The 11,012-nt window shown below is 51.5% G+C and overlaps 1 protein-coding gene across 1 annotated transcript; it reads left to right on the top strand.

Annotated features, from left to right (window-relative positions):
* Nucleotides 1-991: 991 nt before the first annotated feature.
* Nucleotides 992-9,983, top strand: ASB16 (ankyrin repeat and SOCS box containing 16). Its single transcript, XM_055327775.1, has 5 exons — nt 992-1,346; nt 3,582-3,849; nt 7,222-7,714; nt 8,109-8,222; nt 8,671-9,983. Exons 1-5 carry the CDS (start codon nt 1,046-1,048, stop codon nt 8,854-8,856), a joined length of 1,362 nt encoding a protein of 453 aa, XP_055183750.1. The 5' UTR covers nt 992-1,045; the 3' UTR covers nt 8,857-9,983.
* The last annotated feature ends 1,029 nt before the right edge of the window (nt 9,984-11,012 follow it).

Genomic DNA, 11,012 nt, shown 5'->3' with positions numbered 1-11,012 from the left:
CTGGAAGCAGAGCTGCTTTCTCCTGAGGGTGAATGGGTTTGTGGCTTGAAGGTTTCTTTGGTCATAGTCTCCAGAGTTGCCAGGTCAGCCCCTTGACCTTCCTTAGGCAGGCCAGCGAGCCCCATTAGGAGATGGAGGGTGAAGGGATGCAAAATTCGTTGTGGGCAGCTTCTAGAGATCGCGCTGTCCTACTAAGGAGTAGGGAGAGGCTCTCCCCCCTGTCTGCCCTCCTGTGGCCACAGCAACAAGAGCCAGTGTGCCTCATCTATGCCGTCTGGCCAGCTGGGGTCTGAATCCTGGCTCCTCTGCTCACTCACAAGCCATGACCTCGGGTGAGATTTTTTTTACCAGGTTTAGCCTTATGTTTCTCTTTAGTAAAACTGACATAAAACCACCTATTTCAGAGGTGATTCAACTGTGATCATTAGCCTGACTGATTTATTGTCAAAACCAAGCTATTGACCTCAATGAGCCAGGAAGTATGGCCCTCAGAGTGAAGATGGATGTAAAAGTAATGTCATTATCATAGAGCTCTGTGTGTATATGTGCAGAGTTGCGGTGATGACTGCAGACGCTGGAAGAGCTGCTGGGATTGTCTCCACCTGCCCTTACGTCCTGGGCGGGGGTCTGCCCTCCAGCCATCTAAGAGGCCAGTGGCCCCAGGGCGCTTCCTCCCTGTCCTGTCCATCTCCTAAATTGACTGCTTCACTCACCTCGGACCTTGCCAACCCAAGATGCTCACTCCAGAGAAGGGGAGGATGCTGAGCCTGGGGCTCTGCTGTCCCATTGGGAAGGTATCAGCAGGGGCAGGGCTTGGCCTCGGCCCTGGGCTGGGGGTTGGCCCAACACCTTCTCTGCACCAGGATCATGACTCCGGGCCAACCGTGTTTACCAGACCAGCGAAGGACCTATTTATAGCCTCAGCTGCTCTTCTTGCCGGGTCACAAGTGAGGTTGCAGGGTGGCTCCTCAGAGCAAGGGTGGTAGTCGGGCTGAGGGCACCCTCTGCCCAGCTGCCACTGCCCAGACCCCCGGGGCCCCTCCCCATGGCAGAGGAGACCTTCCCCTTCACCTCCTCCACACTGCGCGCTCTCCGCCTGCAGCGGGAGTGGCTGGAGTGGGAGGACCGGAGGCGGGCAGCGGCCCAGCAGTGCCGAAGCCAAAGGTGCCCCCCCAGTGCCCGGGCCCGGCTCGCCAGGCCACGCCGCTGCTGCCGAGACCCAGCCGTGCACAATGCTCTGTTCTCTGGTGACCTGCAACAGGTCCAAGCCCTGTTCCAAGATGAAGATGCTGCCAACATGATTGTGGAGACTGTGAGCAACCAGCTGGCCTGGTCAGCTGAACAGGGTAGGGAGCACCCAGTGGGGCAGAGGGGGAGGGTAGGGGTCGGGACAGGGGGAGCGTCTTGGTCCCATCCTCTCAGAACACAGCCTAGACCGCTGCTTCCCACAGCCTATTCTAGTTCCCTCCTAAGAAGACATGATGCATAGTTAGTGGTTTGTATGTCTTTTCAGAATGAAAGTTATATTAACGTATCAATAACATAGGAACACAGTTTATTCTTTTTTTTAAAATTTTATTTATTTATTTACGGTAGTCATACAGAGAGAGAGAGAGGCAGAGACACAGGCAGAGGGAGAAGCAGGCTCCATGCACCAGGAGCCCGACGTGGGATTCGATCCCGGGTCTCCAGGATCGCGCCCTGGGCCAAAGGCAGGCGCCAAACCACTGCGCCATCCAGGGATCCCCGGAACACAGTTTATTCTAATGCAATCTTATATATATTAAGATTTTTTGAGTGGCACCTGGCTGGTTCAGTTGATAAAGCATGTAACTCTTGATCTCAGGGTTGTGAGTTCAAGCTCCACCCCATGTGAATGAAGCCTACTTAAAATAAAATTTTTTAAAATTTAAAAATCAAAAATAAAATATTACTTTTTAAAAAAGATTTTATTTATTTATTCATGAGAGAGAAAGGCAGAGGGAGAAGCAGGTTCCATGCAGGGAGCCTGACATGGGACTCGATCCCGGGTCCCCAGGATCAGGCCCTGGACTGAAGGCAGCGCTAAACCTCTGAGCCAACTGGGCTGCCCAAGATTTTACTTTTAAGTAATCTCTACACCCAACGTAGGACTTGAACTCACAAATCGGGAATCAAGAGTTGCAAGCTCTACCAACCAAGCCAGCTAGGTGTCCTCACATAATATATATATTTTTTTAATTTGAAAGAGAGTGTGTGCATGCGCAGTAGGGAGGGGCAGAGGAAGAAGGAGAGAATCTCCAGCAGACTCCCCACTGAGTGCAGATCCCAATGTGGGGCTTGATCTCAGGACCCCAAGATCATGACCTGAGCCAAAATCAGGAGTGGGACACCTGACGGAGCCACCAAGGCACCCTGTCCCCACATAATATTTTAAATAGGTGCATAAATTATATTGTATGAGTGTGCCATGATTTATATAACTAGTGCCCAAATAGACTGGGTGGATTGGGTTCCTTTTTTGTAAAATTATTTTATTTATTTATTTATTTATTTATTTATTTATTTATTTAGTAAAATTATTTTAAACAGCAATATGATAAACATCTTTTGTGTACTTCCAGATAATTTCCTTAGGTTCTGTTTTGACCAGTGGGTTTGTCCATGTAAACCAAATACCTCCACCAAGATCACCCTGCTTTTAAGACTGACAGAGACTGCCTCAAACCTCACCCATGGATCTGGGGGGTTCCAATCCTCATAAAGCTTATGTATGTTCTCACAGTCACTGCAAACTCCAGATTCCTGCTTGGCTTTAACTGTTAGAGGTGTGACCTTACCCAGGGTAACATGCTCTCATCCTACAGCATGCCTATCATCCCCTGAATGGAACTTGGCCTTAATTTCAATCCTAATAAAAAACAAAACAAAACATGATTTACCCAAAATTTGGCAAACCCAGGAATTTACTTCACCATAACGCAAATAACTTAGAGTTGGATATTAGACATCTATGTCATTTTCTACAATTCAGATCCAACACTAAATCCAACATCTCAGCCCCTGACCCCACTCTTCCTTTCCCCACCCCCACCTCTTAGTCTCCCCTTCCACCCTTCCCCCCCCCCCCCCCCCGCCCTACCCTCCCCCTCTGCCCCAGGAATATCCTAGAACTCCAAACCAGGCTCTTTCAGCTCTGCTCTTAGGTCACTCCCAAGCTCAGCTCCAGGCCCTCATACACGTAACTCAAACCACCCCCCATACCAGAACACTCTCTTGAACAGCAAGAACCAAGGGGCTCCAAGACCCAGAGGTTTATTTAACAGGATTAACTCTCTTTAGTTGCCCTTGTGGTTTTCAAGAGCAATTACTTTTTTTTTCTATAAGACACATGCCACGTTTTGTTACGGATTGACAAACCCTTCTAAAAGGCTGTTCCAATTCACTCCCAGTTTGGGCTTGCGTGCGTCCCTCTCCATAGGTAGCCTGGCACATCATTTGCCAGGGGTTCTAAGGGATGGTTGGGGGCAGTCGCAGTCGTACACCAGAGTCTGCCCTGTGAGTCTCACATACCACTCCCCAACACTGCTCGCTTTCCCCAGGGTTCTGGGTATTGACCCCCAAGACGAAGCAGACAGCGCCCCTCACCATTGCCGCGGCCCGGGGCTACACTGACTGTGCCCGCCACCTGATCCGGCAGGGAGCTGAGCTGGACGCCCGAGTTGGAGGCCGGGCAGCCTTGCATGAGGCCTGCGCCCGGGCCCAGTCTGACTGCGTGAGGCTGCTGCTGACCTTTGGTGCCAAAGCCAACGTGTTGTCCGAGGAGGGCACAACTCCCTTGCACCTCTGCACTGTCCCCGAGTCCTTGCAGTAGGTACCCAGGGGAGAGGTGTGTGTGTGTGTGTGTGTGTGTGTGTGTGTGTGTGTGTGTGCAGCTAACTCAGCCAGGAGAAAGGGAGAAGCACCTCACGTCCACATGTCCTCACGACAATCTAGGAGAGACAGGTCTCATTCTACTGGTGAGAAATAAGGCTCAGAAAGGTTTAGGCACTTGCCCAAGGTCACATAGGCTAAGCCCAGGAGGCAGAAGCCTTATTGTCTTTTTGGAAAACCCTGTTCCAACTACAGTCCCCTATCCCCTGTGACTCCTCTGTAGCCAAATTCCTGTTTTGACGTAGGCATCAAGAAAGACAGTAGTCCAGTGTTCCCCAACAAACCCTACCCCCACACCCCCCCTCCCACATTTTTAAGATCAACAGGTTTTTTGGGGGAGTGGAGGGGAGTGGGAGATACAGGTTTCCAATTATGGAACAGGTAAGGCATGGGGGAAAAAAAGGCTCAGCATAAGGAATATAGTCAATGAGGGACACCTGGGTGGCTCAAGCAGTTGGGTGTCTGCCTTTGGCTTGAGTCATGATCCTAGAGTTCCAGGATCGGGTCCTGCATTGGGCTCCTACATGAGCCTGCTTCTCCTCCCTCTGCCTGTGTCTCTGCCTCTCTCTCTGTGTCTCTCATGAATAAATAGATAAAATCTTTTTAAAAAAATGAATATAGTCAATGATATTGTAATAGCGCTCTAACAGGACAGATGGTAGTTACACTTGGGAATGCAGAATAATGTATAAACTTGTCAAGTCACTAAAGTCTTGCACTTGAAACTAATGTAACATTGTGTGTCAACTATAGGGAAAAAAAATCAACAGATTTTTGAACCCCCTACACGATGGTTTTCATACTTTCACAAATCAGGTTCACAGCCGGGGCTGGCAGTGGTGGAAAACACTCCATGGCCCACATGCTGGGGACTTCTCCCTAGCTGGATCTAGATTAGTGATGGACACAAAAGGGATTTTGATTTTCCAGCCCTTTCTTGAATTCTTAGGAGCACATAGTACACTTTCCAACAGACTTTTCCTCCTTTTTTTTCTTTCTTTTTTTTTTTTTAAAGATTTTTATTTATTTATTCATGAGAGACACAGAGCATGAGAGAGAGAGGCAGAGACACAGGCAGAGGGAGAAGCAGGCTCCATGCACTGGGAGCCCGACGTGGGACTCGATCCCAGGTCTCCAGGACCGCGCCCCGGGCCAAAGGCAGGTGCCAAACCACTGCGCCACCCAGGGATCCCTCCTTTTTTTTTCAATAAAGATTTTATTTATATATTCATGAGAGACACAGAAAAAGAGAGGCAGAGACACAGGCAGAGGGAGAATCAGGCTCCATGCAGGAAGCCCAATGCGGAACTCGATCCTGGGACTCTGGGATCACACCCTGAGTCAAAGGCAGACACTCAAGGGCTGAGCCACCCAGGCATCCCCAGACTTTCTCTTTTTAAGAGAAACTTACTGAAACTCCACTGAGTGAGTTTTTCAGCGTTATTTAGAAACAAAAATCAGCCCATGATTAGAATTGACTCAGGATATAAATTCAGTAGTTTATAGACGGCTAGCTGCTACTCAATTCCTACTGGAGCCAAGCACCAACTAGACCTTATGCCCAGAAGGGAGCAGGAATTCTAGCCATTTTGGGGAGGGACACGGGGTCATCAAGGTTTTGTTGGGGTTGCTGGATCTGCTTCTGGACTTCCCGTGGCTGCCATTCTGGCTTTTTAATGATAAATTATTTTTAGTTTAATTGCATCATTAATCAAGTTTGTTTCAAGTTTGGTTTACCCCCTAGTGGTTAATGTGCATATTTGCCTCAACAGTGTTCTGTCCTATAGTTTTTGGTTTTGTTTTTTAGAGAGATAGCATGTGTGTACGTGAGATGAGGGGGGAGAACGGGGAGGGGGAGAGGGAGAGAATCTTTTTTTTTTAAGATTATTTTATTTATTTATTCAAAGAGAGAGAGAGAGAGAGAGAGAGAGAGGCAGAGACACAGGCAGAGGGAGAAGCAGGCTCCATGCAGGGAGCCAGATGTGGGACTCTATCCCCGGTCTTCAGGATCACACTCCCGGCTGCAGGCAGCACTAAACCCCTGTGCCACTGGGGCTGCCTGAGGGAGAGAATCTTAAGCAGGCTCCACACCCAGCACAGAGCCCAACACGGGGCTCAATCTCACAACCCTTAGATCATGACCTGAGCCGAAATCAAGAATCTGATGTTTAACCCACTGAGCTATCCAGGCGCCCCATGCTCTGGCTTATAGTTTCTTAGGAACTGGGAGACAAGTGAAACACCAGCTCCCTAAAGTCTTGTTTTTGTTCTTCGGTTCCATTTGTTTTCTCTAGGGGAAAATGGAGTAGGCTGATCCCCAAGTGCCTTCCTTTGCTTGAGTGGGTGTCACTGGTCTGGAAGGGTGGACTTCAAGTTTGGAGGCAGGAAGAAAATATCAGGACCTCGTCTGTTTTTCTTTACAGCTCATACTCTTCAATTTTCTAGGTGTAACATTCATAGTGGACATAGTAGTGGGTTTTTTTTTAATTTTTTTTATTTACTTATGATAGTCACAGAGAGAGAGAGAGAGAGAGGCAGAGACACAGGCAGAGGGAGAAGCAGGCTCCATGCAGCGGGAGCCCGACATGGGATTCGATCCCGGGTCTCCAGGATCGCACCCTGGGCCAAAGGCAGGCGCCAAACCGCTGTGCCACCCAGGGATCCCAGTAGTGGGTTTTTCAAAAGTTTTTGTGCTATCAAAACATTAGGAGACCACTGACAAGTGATTCAGAACCAGGCCTTGGGCTCCCAATCCGCTTGGAGAGTCAGGTTTTGGAAACAAAAATTAGCTAGTGATTAGAACTATCAGAGGAGGGTCAGGGACACCTGGGTGGCTCAGTGGTTGAGTCAGACTTCAAGGCATGATTCTGGAGTCCTGCATCGGGCTCCCTGCATGGAGCCTGCCTCTCCCTCTGCCTATGTCTCTGCCTCTCTCTGTCTCTGTGTCTCTCATGAATAAATAAATTAAAAATCTTAAAAAAAAAAACCAACTTACCAAGGAGATAAACATTCTGGGAGGGAGCTTTGGAGACAACGAGTACTAATTCTGTAGCAGCCTCTAACTTGCTGTGTGTCCTTGGCTGGATGCGACCTTCCTCGGCTGAGTTTTTCATCTGGGAACTGAGGATGCTCCTGGTGGCATCACGGGCCTTGCAGCCCTGCTGTCGCGGGCTGCTGTGAGTCTAACGTGGGTGCCAGGCTCCCCGGGTGGCTGGCGAGCGGGGTGGGGGGACAGGGGGAAGGGGAGGACAGCGGGCCGGGCCCGGGCGCTCAGGATTCGTCTCTCCGGGCCTGGCGCCTCGCCCGCAGGTGTGCCAAGCTGCTGCTGGAGGCCAGAGCGACCGTGAACGCGGCGGCGCAGGACAGCGAGGTGACGCCCCTGCACGTGGCGGCCGCTCGCGGCCTGGATGAGCACGTGGCCCTCTACCTGGAGCGCGGAGCCGACGTGCACCTGCGCACCAGCCAGGGCGAGACGGCGCTGAACGCGGCGTGCGCGGGGGCCGAGGGCCAGGGCGGCGGCCGGCACCACCAGGTGGCCGCGCGCAGGCTCCTCGAGGCGGGGGCCGATGCCCGCGCTGCTGGGCGCAAGCGCCACACGCCGCTGCACAACGCCTGTGCCAATGGCTGCGGGGCCCTGGCTGAGCTGCTGCTGCGCCACGGGGCCTGCGCGGGGGTGCCCAACGCGGCGGGCCACACGCCCATGGACTGTGCGCTGCAGGCCGTCCAGGACGCCCCCAACTGGGAGCCCGAGGTCCTCTTTGCTGCGCTGCTGGACTACGGGGCCCAGCCGGTGCGCCCTGAGGTGCGCAGGGAGGCCCGTGCACAGAGGCCCCGGCGGGCAGGGAGCCTGTGGCTGCAACTGCCCTGCCGCCAAGAAAGCCGGCGGGGGTGGGGGTGGGGAAGAGACTGAGAGCCCGGTCCTGTAGCCACAGGTCTGTCCCCATCTTGGGAAGGACCACTGAAGGCTATAGGGGAGCATATCTAAGGAGGAAAGGGCACCCAGGGCAACTGGCCAGGACCAAGAGGTTGCAACGCACAGATGGTGCGGTAAACTGAGGAATGGGAAAGAATGAGGAGAGACTCAGACCTTAGCCTCCCAAATTTGAGTGTGAGTGGACCTTTGACTTAGACTGAACTTGGTTCTGCCCTTGGTTGGGAGAGCCATGGTGACCCTAAGACTGTCTTTTGATTCCTAGATGCTGAAACACTGTGCCAACTTTCCCCGGGCCCTGGAAGTCCTGCTAAATGCCTACCCTTGCGTCCCGACCTGTGATACTTGGGTGGAGGCAGTACTCCCAGAGCTGTGGCAGGTATGTCCACCCCGGGACACAGCTCTTTCCTGGGCTCTGGGAGAGATGCAGAGGAAGGATGAGCCCCAGGCCTTATTCCCTCCAGGATGGGCTTCCTGGGGTCTCTTGCCCCCTAGCAGCTCAGAACAACTTCTAATCTCACACACCCCACCAGCCTCTCTCACTTGTAACCAGCGTGGACATTTATCAGGTATCTCTGACTCAGCCGGCACTGTGCCAGCGTCTTTGGAGTGGTGGGTGGAGACATGGCCAAGACCCTGCCCTACAGTGTGGTCCCATCCCCCATGACCCCTGCAGGGCTTCTGGGCCCTGAATCTGAGTCAAATTGCATCAAACCCCCAGGTGGGTGCATGTTGTAAATTCCTGGGGCCCCCAGTGCTAGGTGGTCCCAGATGGAAGGGCAGAGTCAAGTGTTGGGCCATCTGATCCTGTTCCACTCCTGGCTTAGGAGCACGAAGCCTTCTACATCTCGGCTCTGAGCATGGTGAACCAGCCGAGGAGGCTGCAACACCTGGCCCGGCTGGCTGTGCGTGCTCAGTTGGGTAGCCGCTGCCGACAGGCCACTGCCCGCCTCCCACTGCCCTCGGTCCTTAGGGACTACCTGCTGCTGCGTGTTGAGGGGCGGATCCAGTGAGCCCCATGCCAGGGTGCTCCCGGAGCTGGCTCTGTCCCCTCTGTCATCTCCCTACAACCTGGAGGACCAATCCCTGGCTCTCTTGTTCCCCACTCGGCATGCCCTCCCCCGCCAGCTCATCCCTCCTTTGGCTTCTTGAGTTACTTGCTGACCTCCAGCCCAACCTGAGCTTCAGCTGTCCAATGGGAAGGTGTGCAGACTCCACCTTCACCCATGTCCATCTCCTCTGCTTAAGTGATGGCTCCTCTATCCAAGCAAGGTGGGGGTGATCCTTGTTGCCCCCCCCCTCACCTGCCACCTATGTGCCTGTTTGGCCTTTTAAAGAGTGATAGATTCTGTCTCTAGTTGCACTGGCTCTGGCCAAACTGCCTTTGTCGCTTGAAGGGAAGACCTCACTGATTGGTCTTGAAGCCCATGCCCTGCAAGAATGCTAGAACTCCGTTTGGGAATCACAACTCTGTTCATGCCCTTCAGTGGCTCCTCACCATCTTCAGGCTAAAATCTAAATTCAATAAGACAGATCTTCTCCCCCTGCCTCTGCCAAGCTCTCTGGTCTTCTGATCCCCATCTGATCCGCCTTCTCCCTCTGAGATTCCTGGAATCTAGCCTCATCAAATTTTCCAGCCTTGCTCGTTGCTGGATATGACCTATTCTGCTTTGCTTCTAGGCATTCTGCATGTGCTGTTCCCTCTGCCTGGTATACCCTTCCCACATTTTTTTTTGTCCTGCTTGAAGCTGATTTGATCCTTCAGACTCAGCCCAATAGCACCATCTCCTCAGAGCCTTCCTTGGATTGCATTTACTTAGTTAAGAGTTCGTGTCTGCCTCAGAGTGGCTGAGACGGAGACTATATTCCTTGCACAGGCATTTCAGCAAGTGGTTGTTGAGGAAGGAATAAATGCATGATGCTTGGGACCCATTTATGGGCATGTCTTCCTCGCTCCCAACCCCGCCCCCACCAGTGATGCAACAATAGTCACTACACTGTGGTCTCTAAGGGCCCGTGACAGGAGGACAGGCCAGTAGCTGTCCCTCCTCTCTCTCTCAATTCCTCCTCTGGTCCCAGAGGCAAAAGTACCATCGTTCATCTTTAAGCCAAGCCAGTTTTTGTGAATGAAAATAAACGATTTGTGCACGAACCAAAGTGTGGATGTGTTAGGTTGACATGTGGCTGAGATAGCCTTAACTCCATGTTTATCGCCAACCTTTGTACTGTTCTGTAGTTCTCAAGTTTTCTGCATGGAGCACTTGTTACTCTTGTGATAGGAAAAAAGGGTATAAGAACAGCAGAAGGCCCTTGCCAGACCCCAAGCCTGCAGTAACCACCTCAGAAGGGTCCTTTAGCTGAGGGACCATAGGCTGTCCACTCCCCATTACCATTTGGAGTCACACGGTAGAGACGGGCCAAGGGGTCCTAGGGTCGGCCTCCTGCAGCTGGGCTAGTCTACTCTCTTTGTGGAGGGTTGCATCCACGGAGATTCCATTTCACCAACACGAAAATGTACCTTGTTATGCAGAACAGCAACCTCTCCTTTCTGGAAGAAATGTTTGCTTTAATTTTGCAGAGCCAAAAGGCAGGGAGGAAGAGAGGGAAATCCTCTCTAGTCCTGGCCCAAGCTGGGTGCCTCTCCCTTGGGGGAGGATGCTGAGCAGTCCACCCCTTTACAGGAGGCAGACTCCAGTGAGCTCAGCCTTTTCTGTTGTATTTACAACTATGACAACATACCACTTAAAAAAAAAAAAAACCAAAAGATACATGAGATTATCTGTATTTATTTTGGGGTAGGAGATATTCCATGATGAAAGCATAACAGAAAAGATGAATTGATCTGGATACAGAAAAAAAATAATAAATTTGGTTATAAAAGTACCAAGTTGTAAACACAAGTGAAAGATAAAATACTGGGGAAAGAAAATCCTCAACTAAAAGATTTCATTTCCTTCATCTGTGAGGACAAGAATGGCATCTTTTTTTTAAAGATTTTATTTATTTATTCATGAGAGACACAGGCAGGCTCCCTGCAGGAGCCTGATGTGGGACTTAATCCCAGGACCCCGGGATCACGACCTGAACCAAAGGCAGACAGATGCTCAACCACTGAATGGCATCTGTTTTATTTGCCACTGGTGACTTGGTGCCTGTACAGGGCTTTGCA

This window comes from Nyctereutes procyonoides, unplaced genomic scaffold, assembly GCF_905146905.1.
Source record: "Nyctereutes procyonoides isolate TBG_1078 unplaced genomic scaffold, NYPRO_anot_genome, whole genome shotgun sequence".
NCBI lineage: Eukaryota > Metazoa > Chordata > Mammalia > Carnivora > Canidae > Nyctereutes > Nyctereutes procyonoides.
Note: the sequence above shows the minus strand (reverse complement) of the source record. Positions and strands in the feature narration are given on the sequence as shown.